Source organism: Channa argus, chromosome 16 (assembly GCF_033026475.1).
Source record: "Channa argus isolate prfri chromosome 16, Channa argus male v1.0, whole genome shotgun sequence".
In the NCBI taxonomy this organism is placed as follows: Eukaryota; Metazoa; Chordata; class Actinopteri; order Anabantiformes; family Channidae; genus Channa; species Channa argus.
In genome coordinates this window covers 8911027-8936583 of record NC_090212.1, presented here as the reverse complement: position 1 = coordinate 8936583, position 25557 = coordinate 8911027, and the positions used below count along the sequence as shown (strand labels likewise).

Sequence of the window (25557 nt, the reverse complement as noted above, 5' to 3'; positions counted from 1 at the left end):
CTTAAAAGCCATGTGAGAAAGTAATGCACATGACTGACAGAAAAAAGACAAAGTGGCTCATTTTTCCTTGGCGGACGTAAGGACACCACAACAAGTCGCTGCAAAGTAGCTGTGAAGCACTGACCTCAGATTACTTTACTGTACTGTGTGTGTGTGTGTGCGTCTGTCTGTCTGTCTGTCACTAGAAAAATAACACCATAGACAAGAAAGATGTATTTGCCTTGAGGCTGTTTTTGCTATACACAGACACACACACACACACACACACACACACACACACACTGGAGTGGCACTGATTTACTCCTGGCCTCAAATTTGGGGAATTCAACAGTATAAAAACATAAAGGGAATCTGGTAGTAGCCAAAGAAATTGGCTAAGTATGTGGAAAATTACAGAAGTTACGTAAATTTCCCACATGAATTATCAAGTTTCATGCATGATTTACAGCAGTGAGCCTGCAGGCTTTCTTTGTGGTAAGCCGCTTTAGATTCATGTGTTCTTTATTTTAGGATTCATCAGGTCTAACTGATGCCAGCTCACGGCATTTACACTCTGTGACTGATTTGTATCATTATGTCAGATGAACATCATTAAGGTCACATGACAGTACAAGTAGTAGTTGTTAGAATTACATGAACTGAGGTGTGAATTAATGCTGCTGGGGCAAAGTTATCGCCACTGGAATACTGACTAGTTGTGTTTGTTCACTAGTTGTGCAGTGTTTCTTACCAGTTTTTCTTCCTACTTCCTTCTCAGCATCCCTGCAGTGGATATGGCAACTCACCTGCTCTTGAGGAGGTGATCTGAACTCTTTGGTCTTCTTTGCTGTAACAGCAGCTGACATGTTGAGGGCCAGCATCAGTTCATTGTAGCGGAACTTCTGGTTGTACTGCAGCTTTGAGACAAAGCTGTCAGAAAATGACACAATGGCCTCGATTCGGTGTTTTAACTCACAGTCACAGAAATAGTGAAGCAGCTCACACATCTGGGCAACGTACAAAGGGAGGAGACAAACAACAAAAACTGTTACATAACTGTTGTTTCCCTAGATCAAGCTGTTATAGTTGTATTAGGATTGCATACAAACGGCCTTATGGTTTTCCATTATCCTACTTATTTTTACCCAAGGGCTGATTTGTTTAACAGAGAGACTTAGCCATTAAATGTTTAACAGACTTATGAATGGGTGTATAAAAAAACAAAGAGTAGTTTTGGAGCACGTGATTGAGATTGCAGCTGTCTTAGTTTAGCAGTGAACTGTCGTTTAATAATACCTGTCGTTTGACCGGTTCAGGCAGCCTCTTCTCCAGCAGGCCTTTTATTGGCTGTTTAGCCTCTTTGGCTGCCTCTTCTTCTCCTGCTTCCACAGCCTTCTCCTCCGTCCCAGTGAGTCCCTCTTTGTCTGCGGATACCGTGGCTCCGTCCTCATGTGTCTCTCTGAACACATTCGGTTCAATGAGTAGTAAAATCTTGTGAACGTCCTCACTACCTAATACACCCATAGTGAGCAAGGTGCTAATGAGCTTCAGAATTGGCACAAAGTGATATTCCACGCCTCCTCCAACAGGATCTCGAATATGATGCCCTCCACCTTGAACAGCTTCAGTCAACATCACAATTGCTTTCTCCTTCAAGGCATCTAATGGAATTTGGGGACTATACAGGTGTTGCTCCTGTTTGGTGCTGATGAAACAGGGTGGAGCAAAGTTGAGGCGGGGTTTCAGTGACGTGCTAAGCCCCACCCCTGGTGGGAGGTGCTTCTTAAAGGCATCAGAGAACAGACGGATAGAGCGTGTCTCAGGCGTGACGGGGATGATGAATTCATCTTTCATCATGAGTCGTGCCTCTTTGGCTGTCTCCAGGTGGATGCTAATCAGAACATTGTAGAAGCCCTCACGTAACATGCCAGGCAGGTACTGGTTGTCAATAGTGTATAAAAGCTGTGACTGGTCCATGTGGCTGCAGAGGGCATGAGCCACACGGGTGTTACCTAGAGCACAGAGGGCACAGTAGAGTTTTAATGTGTGGTAGTGGAACTTCCTTAGGTCCTCTTGCTCAGACAACTCCATGATGTCGACACACCTTTAGAAGACAGGGAGAAAGTAAATGAGCTGAATGAGATGTTATTTACCACACAAGGTGCAAGTACCACTTGTTTGACTGTCTCTTTAGTTTTGGGTATGGTATGGCAATGTATCTTACACTGCAATAGACACAATAGACCACCCGGGTATGTCAAGCTTCGTAACCACTTTAAGGGTTTTTTATTTGAACTGTATTTAATATTATTTAGTCATTTTTATATAATATTTAAAATTTAATTATCAAAAAAATGCTGTGTTGTATTTGTTTTCTGTGGATCAAATAATTAACCAATTGGTTTAGCTACGGTATACACCAATCAGCTAATACATTAATACTACCAAGTGTACTGGTGACTTATGTACTACTGTCCATTAGTCTTTTTTATTTATTAATAGGTGTAAAATGTAGATAATCTACTTAGAACGTTTTCTTGAGTAAAAGATTTGAAGTGGTTAGACCAATATTTGAACTTTTACTTCAGTGTGTTTGTGTACTGCTTGTGCTCCATGACATTTTTAAGACCACCAGTGTTAATGTTGGGACTGATCGTTGTATGTTTGTACCGTACCTGTTCTCTTCAGGTATGTGCACAGCCAACATCTGCAAAGGCTCCACGCAGTGGACCATCCAGCCATGTCTCTCACTGACTCTAGAGGTTTCCACTTTGAGGAAGGTGTTGGGCATGCGGCTCCAAAGCACTGCATTGATGGTCTGGACATCAAGTCGAGGTGGACACTGAGGCACTGGGTTCTTATGTTCACTCTTAAAAATGGCTGATGAGAGGGGCATGGCATTCTGAACAGGGCAAAAAACACGAATGTGGTGATTAAAAGGACTTTAAATGCTGTCATGGAACAGAAAGCCATTTGAAGTGTGTGAAAAAAATGATACTGACACTTCTCTGAAGAAGGTAGTGACATTTTTTTCAGCAAGTTACTTCTCATGCGTTTTGTCATTGCTACATTGCTCAGTCACATAGTCTTCTCTTTTTGAATTTCAAACAATGCAAGTAAACATTGTGGTAATAAAGCCTTCAGTATGTTTGGTGCAGATAATATCAAGCTAAAACATTAACCTAGTGAAGCCAGACACACAGAGAAGAAAGACCCGTAAGAAGGTTGTTGAAATGGAACAATTACGAGACTTTACCTTTATTTTTGCCAGCTCAAACTGGAAGAGGTTCGGGCTTGTAGGCCGTACAAACACAGCAGGAAAGAGTTTAGTGTTTGGTTCCACCTGGAGTGGAAAAAGGTCAGCAAGTTAGTAAATGGTCCACACAGGAAGTAAACATCAGAGGCTTGCTGGAGTGAGAGACCATGACTTGCAGAAAGCAGCTTAATGATGCATCATGAAACTCAACTACTTAGTGCGTGCATGCCTATTTGTGTGACTGTGCATGATCATTCAAGGGTGTCGGCTGGTCAGATGACTCAGCGCTGGGTGAAGCCTCACAGAGTTTCACGGAGGAGAACATAAGAAGATTATACCCTCCAAAAGGTTTTTAAGATTTAGCTCTCAGAGTGCGCCTGAACAGGCAAATTATAAATCTGAAATTCAACAATGCAGACATCACTGCACTGGAAAAATGTAAAGAAAACACAAGTCGCTCTCAAGGTCAACTGAATAAAATGCAGGTGCACGCTTAAACAGGTAGTGACTGTAAAACGATTATTGATAAACAACTGGTAATGTAATGAGACATTTATTTGTTCTGACATGGACATGTAGTCTTATTATTCCTTTAGTGTGAAGATTAAATGCATCTGGTACCTGGTAGGATGTGGATATCTCTTTGCCATTAACAGTGAATGTCACCAGGCCGGTGGCCAGGTCTATCAGACAGCCGATCTCTAGGTCTACATTACTGCGGGTGGAGGTGTGAGCGGCATTGGTCACATCACCACCCCACACCATGTAGCAGTTACTCCTCTTCACACTACAAGAACGCAAATATCATATATTTAGTCTTGATATACATTCATTTTGATAATGTACATAAGTGGTAAGGGTAGCCAAATACTAATTATTGTACTGTCAAAAGTCTCAAAAATGGTCTTACCTTTCATGAACTCGTCCTCGCTCGTCTCCCAGGGTTACAGTCACTGTTCTGTTCTTGCTGAGGTTGAAGTTGTTGCTATAGTAATGGTAGTCAGGGGTTACCCACCCAACCCACACACCAGAGGGGTCCTGACCAGCAAAGACCCTCACAGAGTGATAATACTGTAAGACACATATTAGAGTCAGCCAACATTGTTGATGTACAGCAGAATTCCATTCTCAAAAAAAGCTGATTCAATACCATAGTGATGCTGCTGTAGTCCACTCGTCTACTTTCATCACTGTGTCTCACAGATCTCAGTGGATATCTATAAGAAATACATTAAGCATGTGATCGTGAAGTTCAAACCAGTTGAACATTAGCAAGGTTTTGGTCTGCGGTTATTTAAGATGTCAGATAATTCACATCTATATAAATCCTGTATACCTAGTTGCCAATTAACTGAAATAAAACTTCAATTACTGAATTCATATAAAGAAGTCACATAATAAAAGTGATGTAATCAGCCTGGCTGATATGAAGGAGTTTTAGAAGGCCAATACCTGTGTTTCACTTTAAGGGTATCTTCCTCTTGCACCCCATTCATGTCTACAACAGGACTACACTTGAAGAGAGAATGGAACTCTACAGGCATGCTGAGACGACAAAACACCATGTCAGCATTACTGTTCTGCGTGCCAAACGTCTTGTGGGTCACTTTGAGACACAGCGGGCTATCAATGGTGCCATCAATCCTCGTAACCTGCCAATGGGAAAAAACATCTTTGCATTTATCTCATGACCAATTTCTACCAGAAAATAATTTACCACTTTTGTTCTTACTGCTATGTGGTTGTGGTCCTTCGGCACATTCACAAAAGTCGGCAGACGTTTGCTGAACCACATGGTGACCTCTCTGTTCATGTTGACAGCAAAGGGCTCAAACCCTTCCTGAAGGCCACACATGGTGTAGTACTTGAAGGTGCTAGCATCTTTCCCCAGATTCATTCGACCCACCTGAGACAGGCCAAGACTACACACTGGAATGAACCCTGAAGGAGAACCAGAGGAACCCATGAAGGGAGGGTAAGAGAGGCGAAGTAGAGGGAGAGAATGAAGACTCAAAGAAAACACACATTGGGAGGGTAGGGAAAATCAATCCAGCTTTTGCAAAAAGGCAATTTACAAGTATCACATTAAATAAGGGTGATTCCATTACAGGGGGCCACTTATTTTTCACTTATATCCCCAGCATGGTCATTCGAGTTTAATGCTCCCTGCTCTGCATGTGAAGGCTTTATTACAAATTAAGATGTCAAGGACATACAAGCCCTTATTATCACCTTATTATTCTGAGACTCTCTCAAACATACTTGTACAACTGTGTCTGTTCCTGTATACACTGTATTCACATTTACAAACAGGTATACAAGCTTTCTCACCATCTTCAGTTTCAAAGTCAGTAAAGCAGAGTTCTGAGCCCTTGGTGGTGATAAGAATCTCTCCATTAAGAGTGAAGATCATCGACTTGTCCTCCATGTTGATCATACAGCCCACCACATCCCCAGGATGCCAGCAGCGTCCAAATAAATGACTGCCCATGTTTAGACAGTGGCCCTTTGTGCATAAAAAAGCAGATGAAACATAAGATAAGGATCATAACATATATAGTGCTACCAAAATTTTCACCATAAAACAAATTTTAATTAATGGCATTTGTCTTAGCACCAATTAGTATTACAAACCCCTTCATAATTGAGATTGAATGTAACTGACATTATAAACCTAATGGGCATTTAGACATTTTTTGAGGTTGGTTGAAAGCGTACCCTGTATCCATCAAAGACAAAGGCCAGCTTATCTGTGCCAAGCTCAACATCTGGCTTACATCCAGGTCTGACCCAGCCCACTCTCATGTCTCCTCCTGTCACAGCCTCAAATTCGAAGTACCATTTGCCGGTCTTGACGGCATACGTCCTTTCTACTCTGAAGAAACGAATCTTGTCGATGCTGAGTCGCTCAACAACTTGTCCTGCTGTGTAGAACAACAGTGTCACATTGTAGACTACTATTTCAAAATAATCAGAATGCCCTCAATGAAACCTGTTCCATTTCATTACAAAGTGAAAGAAGGTAGAAGGCTGAATCCTTTATCTGTTTTGTAAAATTAAGTCATTAAAATTTTCATCCTTTATATGAACAATAATTTTGTTACTAGTGTGGGCTTTGATCATATGTGCATTTTTAAATGAATATATCCATGACTCAAACGCACCGCCTTCCTGGTCGGAGGGCTCTATGTTGTAACCATATCCAATCAGAGTGCGAATAGCCTCCCGAAGGCTGTCCCTGTTCGACTTCTTGGTGCGCTCATCTAGCAGAGCATAGGGAACCAGCCGAGGGTTACGCTTACTCTTCAGATCCTGCAGGAAGAGGAGAAAATCACAGACAATCTTACGCAGCAGACCAACTGCACAACTTTCCCTGCTTCTTTCTCCAGTAGGCTGACTCAAGAAAGCCAGTTCAGATGTACAACTGTTGTGTTTGCTCTGACTGCTGTCAATCCCAGTAATTAAGAAGTTAATTGGCCGTTCATTTCCATTGGGCTAATGCTGCTCATTACTTTCCTGTATGTTTCCTATGTCCTTTCTCATTACAGGACTCCCCCCGAGGGGGAGGTGCAAAGATAGAGGTATCACAATAATACTGCTTAATTTGAAAAATTGCTTTATTATGATCACAGGTTACAGTATTTGTCTGGCCTGGTATAACAACATTCCTCTCCCTAAAGGGCTTAACTGAAAATCTTGGAGACGTTTTCTTAAGCACTGGTCAGTGATTTGGTCTCTTGATGACAACTATTGATCCTTGATGTACAAACTGTAAAGACGAAATGCACCAACATCTGCTCTTCAATGTAAAGTAACTTTATTTAGTAAACCGAGAAGTAAAAAGGTCAAATCAAGTGTTAACTTAACTATAATGTAGATATTTTTTCACAGTTGAATTGCTACTGTATGAATGCTGACATGAAGTGTAACCGTAGCTATGTTGGTTCAAATTTCTACAAATGTAAATATAGTCAGTTTACACAAATGCAGTTGGTATTCAGAGACTAGCATTCAAACAGAAACTCCATTTAGAATCATATAGAATTTGTAAAACTTAGCTAAGCTATGAGTAATATTTTGAAGATTCATTCATTCATTTAGGGTTATTTTAAGTAAAAAGAATTTTTCTATGTCCAAAAACTAAAGTTTAACAATAATGTGTTTGGTTTTAAAAATAATAATTTTACACTGAATTGAAATATTGTTTTAATGTACATAACCAATCAGATTCCAAGAAAGCATGGGATTGAAAAAATGTGTTTTCAAGTGTGTTTAATACAAAATATGGTACAGTACAAAAATAAACCAAAAGCCTGAAAAGAAAAACTACCCAGAATAAACAGCAGAGTGTTGAAGCAGTTTCAGCACATCTTCATTACGGAGATGATCAGGGAGATGTGTTTTATAGATTATGTCGTGCATATTGTTGCCTTTTACTATAGACTATCTGAATACTCACTCATGTAAAGTGGAACAAACTGATATGGTATATAATAGAAATCCTTTGTATTTTTTTGATATATAAGGAAAGGATGTTTTGTTGTTACTTGAACCTATAAGGAAATCTTTTCTAGAAATAAAAATACTGTAGGGCTTTATGTAATTATGAACAAACAATAGTTTAGTTAGGTCCCAACTTGTAAAATGTAACAACTTGTAGAATCCATTCTCTGTACCTGCTGTATGCCGTAAGTCCATCCCTGTTTAATGCGGTCCTTGGCCCACACATTGTGAGCATTCTCTGCCAGTTTGTCCACCAGAAGCTCCTGACCTGGAGTCAGTTTTATGTCCGACAGGTCCAAAGGGGATGGCTTATAACCATTGGACATCATGTAGCTACAGGAAAACACATTTTCCGCAGTTATGGATGTAATAAACAGTAAATGATATACATTTGAAGCATGAAATAGATATTAATGGTGGTACATACAGTGTGTTAACAGTCAATATGGGTTTATACACATCTGGACATTTTGTGATTACATGTTTCAGTTGACAGTTAAGGAAACTGCCAGTACAATTATAATCTTCAACACAATCCAAACAGTTGCTCTGAACTGGGCTACTGTAGGCTTAGCTGAGCAATGTGGACCTTTACAGGAATAAATATAAGAATTTGCACCTACTTCTTAGGGAGTTTAATCTTTTTGAGCAAGTCTTCAGCATTTGGATTCACTTGAACTACACGACAGCCCAATGCCAGCAGGGTCCTGCACAGACAAACATATTCAGCAAGGGCTGTGTTTAATCCACAAGTCGACATTACTCATGATTTGGTGGGAATGTACGGTAAAACAAACAGTACCAAACAATTGGTTGACACAAATTTTCTTTACACCTTGTGAGAGGACAGGGTGGCAGTCAAAATGACTTTAATGCCACTCAGAAACCAATCTGTGTCACCTACTGTAGATGTGTCGCGACTGCAGCAGATTAGCATTAATCACAGCAACCTCAATGCAATGCCTTTATTATTTAAAGAGTATTTATGCAAAGCACTTCTCTCACTGGGACTGTAATGACTGGAACCAAATGTTGAGTAGAGCAATGACAAGTGTTAAAGGACCGTGGACTAATGGTCTTTAGATGTGCAACGTTGAAATCCGACTGAGAAAATTACCTGACCACCAGCATAACTGCGAAATGTAAGGTAAACTTATCAAATAAAAATTATAGTTTGCCCGCAGTCTACCAGTTTTGAAAAATGAAAACTATGCTCTACATCTACAGGTAGGCCTTTACAAAATTATTACAAGAGGAACAAGACACCTGGTTAATAATAATGGACAAGTAGACATGTCATGTTAAACATGTTAGACATATTAAATAATTTTTCAAACTTTTACCGGCTTTGTTACAAACAGCTGACCATTAGTCATTCCTATGATAAACTTCACAACCAATACACTAAATGTTTGACATTTATATCATATTTTAGACACTGGAGTTTACAAATACATTGAAAGTTCTTTAATTTATTTGAGTATTACTGAATTAACTAAGCAATGGTTACACATAATCATGCTCACTGTTTTCCAAAACATCAAGGCAAAAATAAAGCAAAGCCCGTAAACTACTGTAGTTTTAGCAGAAAACATCAGGCTGCCAGACACTCACATGACATACAGTAGTCTCACTACAACATACTGTATACCTCCACCAATGCATCAGTGTGATGTTCTTAATTAATGCTCATAAACCATTAAAATCAAAGAAAAAAAAAACATCAAATTAAGTAATTGTTATCATTATCACTAATTCATATCATTCTTCTTCTCATTTTGTTTTTGTAATTAAAATGATTGTATTTGACTCCTCCTTACCATGTCGTCTTTCTTTTCAAAAACAAAAATATGGCTCATGACTAAAACCAATCAATAATCTTCAACATACTTTAGAGTTTCTGTTGACATCTGCAGATTGTAGTTTTTTTCCGTTTCTGGCAGCTTAGAGAAATCCACCAAGCACGGGTGCTGCCGCTTATTATCATCCCTTATCTGTGAGAAAAAGAACAGTCATAAAAGTAATTCAACTTTTCTCTATTGTCTTCGTTTTATTGCTGTTCAGTAGCATCATTTGTGCAAAGACATTGTCAGGGCAAGTTAACCAAATATGAACTACACAGCCTTGTAAGTCAATGTCATTGTGAACTAACAAGGGAATGGGAATATGGTCTAAATACAGGGTGCTACTGGTTGCAGTGATAAGACAGTTTACTCTAGTGAACATGTTATGAACGAGGGAGCATGTTTTCTTGGGGGAGACAGAAATGTGTACAACTAGAATACCAAGTAAGAGGTGTGACACCTCTCTCGAGGCTGCACTTTGTGTCAAATAATCCCCTTTGGCAATGCTGCTCAGAGGAGGCGGCATGGCAGTGGTGGATGTTTACCAAGAAAACATGCAGGGCTGTGTACAGATATGCAGCCGTGTGTGGGGGTCCAATGACTACCAGCCAGCTCAAGAACTCTACAGGAAATCTGGTAGTTCTCCCTCTTAGACCATTATATTTGTGGAACAAACAACACATGAAAAGGTATTTATATGCATCCAAAGCTAAAGAAGAAACAATATTTTGTTAATCTACTACGAATGGTACTGCAATTAAACACGATGAAACAGAACTACAGAGCAAAGAACAAGCAGTGATAATATTATATGCACCATGGCTAGCATTTTAGTAGTATTTGATAATTAGTGCTCTGACCCCTCAAATTAGCGAAAAATAATAATAATTTTTGATAATGAGATTACACACTTAAGTACACTACAGATGTACAAACAAAGTAAAGGTCTAGCAGTCTAACATTAGTGATATATGGAGGGTTATCATACAGTATGTATAATGTTATTAAAGACATAGGTCATTTTTCATACTGTTGTTTGTGTTATCATCTGTTTCTTTAAGGGCAAAACAGCTAACTTTGCTGTTTACCTTTAGCCAGTGCACAATAAACCAACCACGTCCTCAAGGAGTCTTTTACAGACAAAACTTAATATAACTAATGTTATATTTCTTATTATGTAAATTTAATTCGCGTTTTTCATCGGCCTGTAATGTGCCAAGAGTTAAATGAGAAACATTCATGCCAATTATGTCTCTTTTATATAATGCTAGACCTGGAGTTGCTTAGCTTAGCATTAACATAATGTTAAGTGGAGCAAAGAGGAAGCCTAGCTTGGTCAAAAGCTAAAAAGAAAAAAGTTCCTACAAACAAAGCTCTGAAGAGTTTTATTTTCCTGGAGACTCTGTCACTTTTAGGTTTGAACTTTGGACAAAGCCAGGCTACGCTAGTTGTTTTCCTCTGCTTTGAGCTTTTATGCTAAACTATACTAACTGTCTTCTGTTAGTATAGTTTAGCATAGTTACTCTAGTTATTCCTGTGCTGACCTTAGAAACAGTCAGGCATAAAAGTATAACCCAACAAAACCTTTAAGTTTTGTTTTTTAAACAAAAAAAGCTAATTTTTTAAATAAGCTCATTTTCATTTCGTTAAGTTTGGACAGAGTCAAACTAGTCACTTCCCCTATTATTTGTCTTTATGCTAACGATGGCTCAAGCTCAACGTTAGCCAGCATGGTACTGATCTACTCATCTAACATTTGGCAACCGTAAGCCAAAAATGTCCAAGTTCTCTTTTAAAAGCAATGGAAAACTTGTAAACTGTCTAGAATATGAATGCAGAAAATTTAAATACAGACTCCCCCTTTTGGTTTATTGCTGTGCAGAAATTGCTAAAGCATCCTGTTCTGCCCTTGGGTGAAACAATACTTTGCATTTCATGAGTTATATTTAAACACAAACACAATGACTCTGCTACAAACAAACTGGAATGAAGCATCTAAATGAGCAGTACGAAAAAGCATTTATCATGGAAAATGAAAGTGTTTTCCACTTACCCTCTTTTTGGTGTGAACCGCAAATTATAGAAGAGAAAGCAAGATGACGTACAGGCTTTTGTGACGGTTATATTCTAATACTAATAATGCTTTTTGAGCTGGTCTTTAACTCTAATTTGTTTAGGCAATGACTAATTGTGACGTTTATTTCTCCAAAAACATGGCAAAATGTATGGATTATGCTTTTATTTTTAGATTCAGAGAATATTATTCTGTGCAGGGTATTGTATTAATTAAAGAAACAACCTGAATATTTCTTACCTTGCCATATGACCAGCCAAGCTCAATCTTATTCATTCCCCACAGCTCATGGATGTTCTCAGCCAGCTTGTCCCTAACCTTCTCCAAATGAAGTGGCATGACAATCTGAGGACATTAAAAATATATCAACACATTTGTCTAATGAATCACCGCATTACAGTGGTCCTGTTTACTTACCTGGCTGGTTTCTACAGGTGTGGGGATGAAGGAGGCCTGCGACATGAACTGAGTGGTGCCCAGCAGATCTCTAACTCCCTCCAAATCTCTCTTGTACTCTTTCACCAGTTCTACTTTCATCTTCTCTTTCGGCAGCAGAGCCTCATAACATGGAGCATAACTTGACGGAGGCAGAAACTTAAAGTCACCATGTCGACCACCCAACAGGTAACGCACCCTAATGAGATAAAATGCTGGTAATTTCTTGACCTATTGTATTGTGTTACACAATAAAAATGCAATAGAAAATTGTATTTAATCAGAGAAAGTGTGTGAAAATATAGAGTAAATTCGATAAATAATATATACTGTATATATAAGTTATAATCGGATGAATGAAAGAAATGTCTTAATGAAAGAAACAGCCAGTGAAAAGAAAACCAAACACACATCTATATGTAACTACTTTTTCTCCTTTTAATCTGTTTCAGTCAGTATCAGCCTACGTGCTGACACGAGCACGTTTAGCATCTTAGGCCATCTCTGTGAAAACACTCTCCTGGTGTGGCCTGAAATAGCTACTCATGTAGTAGACATTATGTAACCAGGCCCATTCTGTTTGCAGCCATCAATTACTGAGATGAGTGGCTGTCAGTTTGCGGCACATTTATCTCCACAGAGATGTTAACCCTGTTCACTGAGTCAGATTCATGGACAAGGTTTTCCCAGGTCAAAGGTGTTTATTGGGTTGTCACGTTAAATATGGATATGAAAACCTACGTACCTAAAGACAGAAATATAGGCTTGTTAATGATGTTAATGTTAATTTTATTTGATGGATATGGAGCAAAGGTAAGACAGCAAAGTTGTAGTGACACTTTTCAGAATCATTACAGAAAATTAAGATGAAAAACAAAAAAGCAGGGGGGGATTCCTCACAATATGGCACACAAAAACAAAAAACCTAACATCTCCACACTCTCTGTACTTTTGCTATATACAGTCTACTGTGTGAGAAGGATGAGGCTGTTAGATGTAATTTAGAAATGTAATGTGTACATTTGTAGAAGAGACAGCATGAAAAGTGAAAAGTGGAAGCAAAGGAAGGGAAATAATGCATAGCTTTACGTCCCCAGTGCCCATATGAATGAAACAATGCCCACGCAGGCAACAAAGACATGCACATTCAAAATTTCTCAGACTGTTTGGAAACAAAGGAAACAGGTCTTTCTTATCATCTCTCAGGACACCTATCGTATCTTTTCCATACCACATACTGTACACTATCAGGTATAGTATTCCTTTTTTCAAAATGTAATTTCATCAGCCAGTAAGAAATTAATTCACTTTCAGATACTTTACACGACCAAATGAAAGTCTAGTCTCTTGGTGTCAAGTGTTTGTCTGGGCTTCAAAGATGAAAGCTGTAAATGCTAAATGCCCCTTTGCTTTAATAAGTCAAAGTCAATGATGGAATCATATAAAAAACTGCTGGAGCCTGAAATTCCATTTTAAAGTCCTGTCAGTCACTCTTTCTGTGGTCACCGTGGCAACAGAGAAGCTTACGAAGCTATTCCCTGCTACCTGTGTCCAATGTCAAGGTCTTGAAGATTATTGGATTTCAGCAAAAATAAGTGGATACATTTGATGACTTTCTTGCAGGCAGTGGTTGTATGAGTGTATATATGGCTTCCGATTATCATTTAAATCTGCTTGTGCTTGTTGTTGCAGCTCATACATCATCACTGAATTACTTTCTTTAATTTTTCAGAGAGCACACAGGAGAAACAAACAAAAACTCACTTGACCCCTGCTGAGAAGCTAACAACAGGGAAGAAGAGGCCGTCTGTGTTGAAGTTTTCAAACATGCCCTGGACTGGCTGTCCATTGATCCGGAAGGATATGCTGGGTGCTCCAAGATCCAGACAACAGCTCACCACATCCTCTGAGGTCAGGATGTGTTGGTTCACTGATGCAACCGCTCGTGGGACACGACCTGTTCAGGACACGCACACAGACACTTTATGTGAAATATGAACCAGTAAGTGATGCTGGCACAGATCACGTCTCTCTCACAGACGCAGGACTAAACAAGCATATTTGCACACACAAGTACACAGCTACACACAATCTGGGCAAAGACATTGGCCCTGCAGGAATCTGATTCTGTCTAGACACAACCTGGCTGTAGCCCAGGGTTACGACTCATCTTTAATACGTATTATGTTGCCAGTTACACACACAACACTGAATTTGTTCTCTGCACACTGACCTGACCAGAGATGGAGTCCATCAAAACCAAACGAATAGAGGTCATCTCCGACTCCATTGCCCCCCCAGCCCTCTCCTCCCCCAGGGTAGGGTGCATACCCTTTAGAGTTAGCCCAGCCCACTCTGAGGTGTGAGGGTTCGCTGGTTACAAAGTGATCCACATGGTCGATCACCAGCTCATAGTACCACTTCTTATACTGAGCTGAGCCCTCGCTCACCCCGAGGAAAATATTCGGTCTCATACTGGTAATGAAAACAAATATAAAGTCATTAGATGTCCCTTACAGCAAATAAGATATTCTCACATTCATTTGTAATATGATCTTTTACTTTTAACTCTAATGAACAACTGTTCCCTCAGCATAAGATAAAGAAAATTGTTTCTAATGGATTTAGTTTGGAAAGTGTTGATGTAACAGAGCAAATTAGATCATTTCACTTGAGTCAAGACATAGAGATTTGTTATATTAAATGTAGGTAAAATAATATCACCCTAACTCAGATGTTTATTTTCATTGTACAAGGACAACTGTTTAAGGATATGAGAATGGAGCATATAAAAGGCCCCAATACACTTGTATGAGCATTCGCATTACACTTTAGTGTACTGAGTCCCATTTGCAGATCACGTTGTTATGAGAACATGGGCACACTCAACATTAAAAGTGTGCCTTTTCTAAATGAGACCTTTCAAGTGTATATTTAAAGTTAATATTAATGAAAACTAAATATCAGAAAAATATGTTAAAAGGAGGCACAATACGTGGATGGCTTGCTAACCTTTGGACATCATTGACTAGTTGTGTTTGCAGCAGCAGATCTCTCTTGGGCAGCAAGTGATCACAGATAAGGTTTTGATTAGCTCGTACAGCTACGCCATTGCATACACACAGCGAGCAGAGCACATCCAGAATCTAAAAAAAGACAGTGAATGCACCAGAAATTAAAACAAGCACAAATATTGAGAGAAAACAGGTCCCAAAAAAACTGATGACAAATTGATCTGACTTTCCCCAACAAGCCCTGGATTTGGATCCATACCTTTACAGAAATGACTAATTATCTTTGCATAAAATGAGATTGTCCCTGAAGAAGAGACCTGGGCAGCGATGAACAATCGCTACTGAGATGTTTACCACGGGCAAAACATGTGCAATAATATCCCTTTGATGTTAGTTTAACGATACAGTAGAACTAAACGTGTCAGAAAGCTCAGCCAAGGGTGACAGGCTAAAGCACTTTTGCTGTATCACTGGCCTATTACTCCTGCTTCCAAAGCAAACTGAAACATTCCTGCTGATTTATGACCAGGCCAGCGGACATCCTGCTCCTGATCTCATTTCGCTGTTAAACAGATTGATTTATTTTGATGACACACTGCATGCAAGCTCCAAGGAATGTTCTGTGAAGGATGGAAATTTGTATGCTGGTGGAAAATAAGCACAATGAATGAGGTGCTAAAGAGAAATAAAGTGACAAAGAAGCCTAAAGGGAGAGGTTATTGAAATATATGTGTATTAAACAAAGAGCTTTGGAGCCTAATGTGGACAGGATTGGAGATGACTGGGTACAAGATAAACAGGCTGACTTCACTTTTACTTTGGTAACAAAACCCACCAACAGTACCAGCAGATATAAAGCTGTTATACCTCACTATTATATACCTCGTTTTTTTAATCAGAACAAAAAAACAAAGTGTAAACAACAGTTCCCCATTTTATGGTGGGTTGTGTACTGGATTATTTCTTTGCTAGGTGCAGTTGCCAGGCAACCAAGTTACAAGCCCCAACCAAGATCTGGTTGTCAGATTGTGTCAGATTGTGTTACTTTGTACAGAGCCAAGCAAAGCGTTTCCCTTTTCTTTCTTGTTTTTATGATAAACTTTTTTTTAAAAACAAATGTTATTGCTTTATTATTTTACCCTAATTTGCTGTTTCCACTTTCCTTACTATAATTTCAGTATGTGGTTCCTTTTCACCAAGACCACTAACTTATCAACCATGTCATAAACCACCAAAAAGTCATAGAGATCCTACCAAATATTAACATTTGATTTTAGCGGTGCCCCTTGCTGCTCACCTTGTGATTGCGTCCATGCTTGTAGAGCAACGATATGATGGACTTGATGTGTCCTCTCTGGATGATGTTGAGGGCCTCAGGGCTCTCAATTAGAATGCAGTGCAGAACTTCCAGGATGCCTGCACAGCCGCAAATTCATCAATTAGTCAACATCCACAGAGGAGAAAGACATCCCAGAGGACACTCGTCAAAGACACGTCCAGCAGATCAACACTTAGTGCTGCTTATATGCATTTAGGTACCTGTATATATTTTTAAGCAGTGTCATCTTTCCACATCATTCATGACTGATGTCTCTGTTGAGACTGTCGTCAAAGGTATATTTTGACAGTATTGTGTCAATTTGACACAAACTAGCTCAGTATGTGTGCGAGAATAATGCTGAGAATACCTGAGGAGGACTCCAGTCGCTCCAGCTTACTAACCAGCCAGTCCAAGTTTTTTGAGAACTGGGTGCAGTTGTTCCTGTTTCCTCGGATTAGCGCCGCTGCAGGGCACAAAGAAATTGTGCATGACTCAAATTCTATGGCCGATTTAAATTTATTTAGGATGGTTTGATGAGTCCCTGTCAGTGCCCTGTCAAATGTAACTTCAATCTCAAAAACTAAAAACAGTGCCTCATATGTCAAATGTGAACACCTTTAAACATGCCCAAAGCCATGAAGAGGGAGGGAGTGATTTTGTTTGGACAACCTCATACATATTCATCTAGGACAGAAAGATATAAACACATGAGGACAAACACACCCACATATGTCCTAGCAAAAAAAAAAGAAAAAAAAAAAGACAGGGTCACCAACACAGACAGATAGAGAAGAAAGGAAGGAAGGATGGAAGCATCCCAAATCCATTTAGTGGTGTGCCGGAGCAGGTGTGTGGAGGAGGGAACGGGGGATGAGAGAGACGTGGCTGGAAGCTTAATAAGAGCCAGGGGGTGAAATCGGTGTAAATAACAGTGTGAAGGACACAATTAGAAGGGCAGAAGGGCTTCAGCCTGACAGGAGATACATTTTACATACTGTCCACTTCCTATCTTTAAGCATGAGAAATATATTAACCAAATCGTGCTTTTCTCTATTTCTCTGCGCTCAAAGGTAGCTAGGGAAATAAATGTTCGAGTCAAACATTGTAGTCATCAGAAAGACGGGGAAAGCCTATATATACTCTGTATGATGTGTGTTTATCTGACAGAGCATATGCCAGCAGTGCAAGAGATCAAAGCAAATTTTGGAGAGGAGGACCTAACGATATTATGCTATAGGGGCACAAGGAGCTCAGTGACAAGTAAACAAAAAAGAAAATAGCATTTAACAGTAACGAGAACTGACATGAAACTGCCACTGAGCCATCCGGCCAATAGGGTGTGTGTATGTTGGGGTGTGTGGTGGTGATCTTTTTTTGGCTGCTGATCTGGAAGCACATCATAACAGAAAAACTCTTTTGTATGCAGTGGGCCACAAGCCACTAAATATTTTCCAAAACAATGGGGGAATGTGTGTGAATGCTGAAGTTACATATGTGTGGGATTATATGTCCTGTGTCTAATGTTGAGAAGTGTGAATATTGGCAGCTTCAGAACATAATCCTTAAGAATGTAGCGTCTGCAAATCTTCTTCATCTTCTCTGAAGATGAAGGTCAACACATTTCTGCTGTGGTGAACTGCTGTGCCCAAAGCTACTCCTGAAATGATGACTCACATCTCTGCGAATGGTTACAGCAGTTATATGTTCATATGTCATAGACCAGCTTCTTACCCAGCAGCTCATACAGTAGGTTGAGAATGTCTTTCCAGGCTGCTCCTGCCTCCAACCCAGCACACTCCCCAAAGTGAGCTGCACTGTTGTACACGTTCAGACGGTCGATACAGTTAGACACCAGAGTCAGCATGCCCTAAGAAATATACACATTTAACATCATACAATTAACACGCATTAACACACGGGATCTCTCTTTTCCCATTTGGTTGTTGTGTCATGGTGATTTATACTACAGAGACAATTTCTATACTGATCAGATAAATTGAGGTTGTAGAAAGACAAAATGGAAATTGCTGATAAATCAAAATGCCTAAAATATCATGAGTCAGCCTTCTACAGGGACAAATTGACCTATTAGTCTAATACATAATGTAAGGGGTGGGCCAAAGCCAGCCGCAATTCTTGGTGTATTATCATAGATATAAAGGTAAATAAGCTGCAAGGTGACATGCCAAAAAATGCATAATTTAAAAAGTATGTTACCCATTTGGCTAATTCACATTCGTTTTTATGGTCGTATGTTTTAGCGGCAGTTAGCATTAAGAGTTTGGATATCTGGCATCATAGCATTACATTCAGTAAAGGTTGTTGGCATTTTGAAATTGATGAAAGCAATTTAAGCCCTAGAGGCTTAGCAGAAGGCTTCAGTGCTCTTGTGCCAGCAGCACGAAAACTTATAACACCAAAAACTGCTGACACCTTCAAATGTAATGCCTCCAAATTTAAGATGGCATTGAAAAACGCCTCAAAGAATCAATCGCTTTAGCCTTTTACATTTATTGTCTGTTGCAAATTTACCACTGCTCTCAGCTCCCTCATCTGTGCCGTCGCTTGCTAAAACTGCCTCAATATTTTAATATTTTGCTGCAATATGGATGACGTAATGCTGTAATTAAATAATGTTTGCTTGACTGTTAGATTCCTATATCTTCCTGGATTTTGAAACTTACTTCCTGCTTGAATAGGTTCTGCCGGTTCTTAAGTGAGCGCAGCTTTATCTGCCTCTCTTCATGCTCCAGCTCAGCATCAGGGAGCTGGAAATAGGTGATGAGGTCATTGAGGGTCTGGAGCACCTCCTCCACAGGCAGGGTGACCAGTGCTCTATTCTTAACACCCAGACAATCCAGGTCTCTAGGAGGGTGGTGGGATAAAAGGAACAGAAATGTCAATATACAAAAAAAGACCCCAATTCAGATATGCTATTAAGAAGTACACCGCTGATGTTGGTGGTCAGGTGAGGCTTTTAATAAACCCCCATTCATCAAAAATGCATTTAACTTATTGAAAATACATTAACAAGGAGGCTGAGCTGACTTGATAAGAGGCTGTTATGACTAATACAATGTTTAGCTTACAGGTTCATCCATGCTGAAGTGCTGATTTCCGCTGGCCTGCTAAAAATAACTCCTGTCGGATGTGTGGGAGGGGCATGAGGAGATGTATGTGTCATAGCCGCAGGAGAGGCTGACAGACTCACATGTTGTTGCCATGAGTGGCCCAAACTGGGACCCAGGGGACAGTGTACTGTTTAATAACAAATAAGGGTACTGGATACATCCACCTATGTGCTCCACAGCTCCCGTTTTCAGTGTTGGCTGCACATAGTTGTTATGCCACCGCAGTGTTTACCATTAGGAAATGCCTGACTGGACCACTGAGTGAGGTGTTTGGGGTTTTGGCACCTCATTCAGTCAAACATACAGGCCCAGAGCTCTTCAGTAGGTGCCTTCACAATCTGGAGGGACATTACATCACAATTGTGTGGATTATGCGTGAGTCTGTGGGCCTTCAGAATATTTGGTGTTTAGGCTACAGCTATTATTTGATGATGTGGTGACACTAGGGACTGTTTTATCGTCACTGTTAATTATGCTCTACTATTATCAGTGGGGTTCTTACATAATGTGTACAAGTGACAGGGCATTTTGCAGATAACTCCAATAAAAGTGGCTCAAGACAAATGTGTACAGTAATTTGGTTTAACTGGGCCATTTGTGCAATTATGTCACTGTTTGCAGCAGTGAGTAATGGCAGCATATTTTTTTCAACATACCTGATAAACAAGTTAAAGAGTAGTGTGGTGTTGCGGATGATGCGTGCAGCACGAGACTCTTCGTGTTGACATCGCTGGAGGGTCAGTCCGTCATCCATGTGACCTTCAGAATGTAGGCATGCCTGGAAATGACATGACAGAGAGAGAAAAATGGTGAGATGATGATATTATATGATACTGAGAAAAGAGAAAAGGGACACATTTAAAGGAGAGAAAGTCTCCAGCCATCCTCAGCCAGTGCTGAGCCACAATGTCTGGAACACAGGTGCTGACACTACAGGCTATGTGGCAGTGTTTACATGGAGGACACATTGTCACACACATTATTGCACACACACCTCTATCACTTCTGACACAGAAGCCAAAGGATAAGGTTTATGTTTATCCAAGGCAGCAATACAAACCAATAGACAATCATCTTAATTCAGCCAACTCATTACCCTTACAATAATTATCTGCTTTAAGGAATCTCGCAAATATAATAATTTTCTTTAATTCCGTATCAGCTTTTCATTCTGGGTGGAAGCCCCATTGGTGTGATCTTGTTTTTGTCTCCACTCACTCGTCTCTTAAGAGGACCTAGACGGGCAGATTTGACATCAGGTGCCTGGTAGGAGAGCCAGAGTCCCGTGGCCACGTGCATGATGAAGCAGAGCGAGTCCCCGTATTTAATCTCAGCCACCCCCATGCCCTCGATGTCCCGCTTGGGGCTTTGCTCCAGCTTCTCCTAAACAGTGGAGGAGAAAGTCAAAACGTCAAAGCTGTCAGTGTGAATTGCATGACAATGTGAGCACAATGCAAGCATGTGCACATTCAGACATCTTGCACACAGATTTGTTCTTAATCATGACACCAACCAAATGTCCATAGCATCTGCTATGCATTGTTCCATCACAGCGAGATGATTGTTCTGCCATCAGGATCGGGTATAACTGCAACTCATAATCCACTTTTCTCAAACTGAAGTGTCCAGTGATATGTTATTTCACAAACCACGTTAAATGTATTATATTATATGTAGAAAATCCATTATGTTGAGTATTTCTAAATGGTGGGCTCTGTCATAGCCTGCAAGTTTAGCTAAATTAACCTAGGTAGTAGTCTGGAACTTTCATTGGTCCAGCAATTCTTGTAAATTTCATTGTCCTTGAAAAAAAAGTGATTTTCCAGTCCAAGGACAGTAGACAGTTTATTTGAGGACTTGAAGACTTAGAGGTCTTGGAAGTGTTAGAGGTCACGCCCCTTTGGCGTGTTTAATAAGTGCGCAGTGATCCCATGTGACACAAGTCACCTTGAGAAGCAGGATGAAGTCAGGTACATATCTTTGTGTGTGTCTGTGCCCTTGTTTCTGTGTCCTTGCCTTTGAGGCTCTGAAGCAGAAGGCTGTGGCAACAGTGTCCGATCTCTCACGGTCCTGCAGAACCAGCCCCCTCTCCTCGGTCAGGGCAAGGTAATGACCTGTGGTCAGGTGGCGCATTCGGAAAGGCTGACCCCAGCGAATGTGGCTCCCACTCCAGCTGTAAAGGTCAAAACGATAAATTAAAACGAAGCAGCCAAGCAAAAAACAAGGGGAAAAAATGAAGCACGGAAAGCCTAATATCTCCTAATTAGTTGATCTAAACATTACTGCCAGCTGTTAATTTCTAGCATGCCATGAGGTAGAAAATAGCTGAAATCTTTCTCTAATTACGCACTTTGTTTCTGTTCGTAAATTTCAAAACAAAAGAGGGTCAAAGCATGTTAGTCGTCTCAAATATGAAATTTGTCAAAAGAAGTGAAGTGAAAAGCAGAAAGAAATTACTTCATCCCAGCAAAATAGTTTGGACCAGAACTTGAAAGAGGAAAGCAAAGGTACAGAAGGAATGAGAAAAATTAAGATGTAAAGAGACACAGCAGATAGAAAAGGGTGAGGTGAGACAGGAGGGAAAAAAAAGAAAAATAAATAATTACATAAAATATATTAGGGGTGAGATACCACAAGGAAGTGAACAAATAACAGATCATATGCAACACTGCCCACCTAATCCGGAGAGGTTCCAGTCTCCACAAGGACCTCGCCTTGGCACCGGCTTTACCCGTCTCATAGTTGACTATCCTGGGGATGCAGAAGAAGCATGAGTGGGTTCTCTGACTGCAGATGCCTAAAATGTCTAGCCACCACTGATACTGTCAAGGTCATTCATTGTGACTTAAAAGAACGGCACCTGATAACTCCTACTTGTCACACAGATATTCAGTGGGAGGATGTCATCTAATACACATAAACACACACACGGGTGGTATTTACTCCGCCAACTACAGCCTGACATCCTTCAGAAACGTGCACTCAGATAACTCACAGCTATGCTGTCGATCAAGAATATGGGTTACTGGGTCTAAAGATATGAGAAATTACTTATCCACCATCGCTGACAGGTTGGAGTGTGTTTGATCTATCCCAGAAAAATGTGAGTCCTCTAAAAAGCATGATCATTCAGCTGAATTTCAAGGACAACACTAGGAGAAAAGCCAAAGCTTTTGAATATCTATTCTGGCCTCCATATTTGCCATGCTCGGATCTAAAAATAGACATTGTGTGTGTGTGTGGGTGTGTGTGTGTTCCCAGGAGGAACACATATCTCCTGGCACCTGCCTACGTGTGTATGGGCCTTGCCCGCTGTTTTGACCCACTTCAGGCATAGTGTGCTATTTTTCCGTGGCCTACCTTATCTGTACTGGCATCAAGCAGGGAAACTACGATTAAAAATAACGCAGCCACCATTTTGACTCCCTGGAGAGCTGAGTGTTACTCTGGTTAGAAGCATTTTTATGAAGCGGTGGCACCATAGGTAACTCACAGGTCAGTGAGCTTCTCATGTGCTACGTAAATGCTTTGCCATTTCTACAGTGTGACCCCCTAACGTTGCAATGTAGTCTAGTTTGTTGCATGTTCTCACACCTCTGCTGCTCTTCACTCTGGTCTGATCCTGGAATGGTCACTACCTCGTCATGTCCATGGAACAGCCGCATCACGTGACCACCCAACAGGTAGCCTGTTGGACAGTGAAGAACAAAAGATTTAGGTAGGGTGACTATGGACATTTCATTTCCTGACTGAATCCCTGTCATCACGGAGATGTTATCTGGAGAGCACTAACAGTGGCTGAACAAATATAGGGATCCATATTTGCATTCAGATGGTTTTCTAAAGTACTTAAGAATGAAATACAGATCCAGTACTGATACAGTAATTTCCATATAGCCTTCAAAAAGCATTCGAGCTGTGCAGCCTTTCTGGAAAAACAATATGTCTTTAAAAACTTGAAATCGTTAGATTCATGTTTGAAACAAACTATAAAATGCTGTGATAGAACTTGAAGTGTGTGTTTTATTGGTTTCTTATGTTTTTTTTCTTTTCATTTATTAATTTTGCTAATTTAAAAACATGGTGGAATCTTTAAGGTAAATTGTTGGGATGTTTCTGAGGCTTTGTGTGAAGCTTCTACCTTCTTCAATGTTGCTACCAGAGCAGATGGGATGGACGTTCCACAGGGTTTGCATGAAAGAAGCATCTACCTGGGTGTTACCATTGGAAATGGATAAGTGCTGCAGGAAATAAGGAAAGATTACATTCTGTGTGCATCAAAAACAAGGTAAGGAAGTTGTCAGGATGGGTTCAGATAAAAATTTCTTTGACGGCTGTTTGGGGATTCATGCTGTCTGGAGGGCTAAAATGTTGTGTATGTCTACATATGTGGCATATTTTTCACTGTGGCACTTGCACATATCACTCAAATTTTGTGGCAGATGTGCCCTGATCAGCCTCCTGCCTGGATCCCTCACCAACTGCTGAGTGACAGCAGGGACAGACTAACAGATTGACTTTCGTTATTGAAAGGCGAAAGAGGTCATCCAGCCCTGCTCTTACTGCCATGGTGGGTGGGAGATGGATGGGAGTCACCAACTTTACGGATCACACGGAACACATTTTTTGATGTTTACATTGCACAGTGATCTGATACTAAGCTCTGAAGGTATTATGGTCTAATAGTAAAATGCTGCCTATTGTTATTAGTAGTGTCTTTAAGAAGGAAAAAGCTGTTCCCTTTAACATCAAGCCTTTTCAGGAGCACAGAATGTGTTAACAGGTTTGGGATCATTTGAAATTTTGTAAGATCAGGGAGGGCAAAGTTCATGTTCTTAGACTTCTACATTAGGCATGCACACAGACAAGCTACAGCTCCAATGATAAAATGAAATTTAATTAACTTACAAGGTATCGCTCTGACGACACGCTGACGAGGATGAGGTCATCACCTATGCGCACTTTCTCTCCTTCCGATCTTTGTTTAGATGCAGGGTGGATCGTCCACCAACAGGCCTCACCTAAAATACACATATACTGCATTTGTCTGTATTTTAATTTAAAAAACTAAATATGTGACCATCCGAGTGTAACTAGCCACAAAATAATTACTGACAATGTAATAAGGCTGATTTGAGAATATGGACTGACATGAATGCACCATGGCAACAATCTTTTCAAGTCACACTGAAGCGACTGCTAATCTGCTGCACGGTATGAAATAATTATGAATGTATATATGAAGTGGGTCCAGCGCATCGGGATAGCTAACAAATGTGCCAGAGAGATGTTATCAGCTCTGACAAAAGAACCACACTGCATGTCTACTGTGCTCCACAGGGAATATCAACGGAGATCTTGAGCTCTTGAACAAAAAACGTGCAGAGAGAGACACAGTGAGGCAGACAAAGAAACAAAGACAGAAGCAAAAAAAAAAAAGAAAAAAGTAGCGAGAATAAAATAGGAAGATAAAAGCAAATTGTAGTAGAGCCTTTGTTTTACCTGTTGAGTCCTCCTGCAGCCCGACATCAAAGGACAGCTTATCTGTCTGTGACCTTGATGTCTTCAAACAGGCCAGGTACTGTGGCCAACACGCAACAAATCACATGAGACAGAGCTGTCATAAGCACACTTCTACCAAGGTGACCTTGCTCACACACACTGCTGCTCATGTGACTTACACTTAAACTGCCAATGACGTTTAAATGCTACGTTTAGGATTATGTGGTTGAATTATTTTTTTTTTAATGGAGACATGGTCAGTAGGGAAACGCTTACCATAGAGCTGAAGGAATGACGTAGGAGGATGGCGTGTCCATACAGAAGAGTCTTGTGTCCACCACTATGCGCTGCCTACATTCACATGCACAAAAACAAAGACAAATTCATATTTACGTGTCAGCTTAAGCTTATGACAGAACAGCCCTCCAACTGCTTCCAGACCAGACCTCTAGCACAAAGAGTTGACCTTAACGGGGCGCTCCTCACCGACGACGATGA

The 25557-nt window shown here is 40.3% G+C and overlaps 1 protein-coding gene across 26 annotated transcripts in view; it reads right to left on the bottom strand.

Annotated features, from left to right (window-relative positions):
• The window catches only part of LOC137101345 (ryanodine receptor 3-like), a 91305-nt gene that overhangs the window by 40104 nt on the left and 25644 nt on the right, over positions 1 to 25557 (bottom strand). For 19 of the 26 annotated variants that reach the window (XM_067479671.1, XM_067479672.1, XM_067479649.1 and 16 more), the window contains 33 exons: positions 25336 to 25410; positions 25060 to 25138; positions 24466 to 24578; positions 23699 to 23798; positions 23152 to 23245; positions 22234 to 22308; positions 21574 to 21730; positions 20776 to 20940; positions 20214 to 20335; positions 19111 to 19291; positions 18158 to 18293; positions 16794 to 16889; positions 16403 to 16521; positions 15104 to 15237; positions 14325 to 14566; positions 13856 to 14048; positions 12074 to 12290; positions 11897 to 12001; positions 9629 to 9732; positions 8362 to 8445; positions 7912 to 8071; positions 6400 to 6547; positions 5954 to 6159; positions 5567 to 5741; positions 4968 to 5176; positions 4688 to 4887; positions 4386 to 4452; positions 4146 to 4306; positions 3857 to 4022; positions 3236 to 3322; positions 2655 to 2881; positions 1276 to 2083; positions 786 to 986 (listed from right to left, as the gene is read on the bottom strand). In XM_067479671.1, the coding sequence (XP_067335772.1) occupies positions 786 to 986; positions 1276 to 2083; positions 2655 to 2881; positions 3236 to 3322; positions 3857 to 4022; positions 4146 to 4306; positions 4386 to 4452; positions 4688 to 4887; positions 4968 to 5176; positions 5567 to 5741; positions 5954 to 6159; positions 6400 to 6547; positions 7912 to 8071; positions 8362 to 8445; positions 9629 to 9732; positions 11897 to 12001; positions 12074 to 12290; positions 13856 to 14048; positions 14325 to 14566; positions 15104 to 15237; positions 16403 to 16521; positions 16794 to 16889; positions 18158 to 18293; positions 19111 to 19291; positions 20214 to 20335; positions 20776 to 20940; positions 21574 to 21730; positions 22234 to 22308; positions 23152 to 23245; positions 23699 to 23798; positions 24466 to 24578; positions 25060 to 25138; positions 25336 to 25410 (5406 nt within the window). The remainder of the gene's footprint in view (positions 1 to 785; positions 987 to 1275; positions 2084 to 2654; positions 2882 to 3235; positions 3323 to 3856; positions 4023 to 4145; positions 4307 to 4385; positions 4453 to 4687; positions 4888 to 4967; positions 5177 to 5566; positions 5742 to 5953; positions 6160 to 6399; positions 6548 to 7911; positions 8072 to 8361; positions 8446 to 9628; positions 9733 to 11896; positions 12002 to 12073; positions 12291 to 13855; positions 14049 to 14324; positions 14567 to 15103; positions 15238 to 16402; positions 16522 to 16793; positions 16890 to 18157; positions 18294 to 19110; positions 19292 to 20213; positions 20336 to 20775; positions 20941 to 21573; positions 21731 to 22233; positions 22309 to 23151; positions 23246 to 23698; positions 23799 to 24465; positions 24579 to 25059; positions 25139 to 25335; positions 25411 to 25557) is intronic. The other 7 variants (XM_067479651.1, XM_067479662.1, XM_067479663.1 and 4 more) reach the window with 3 other exon arrangements.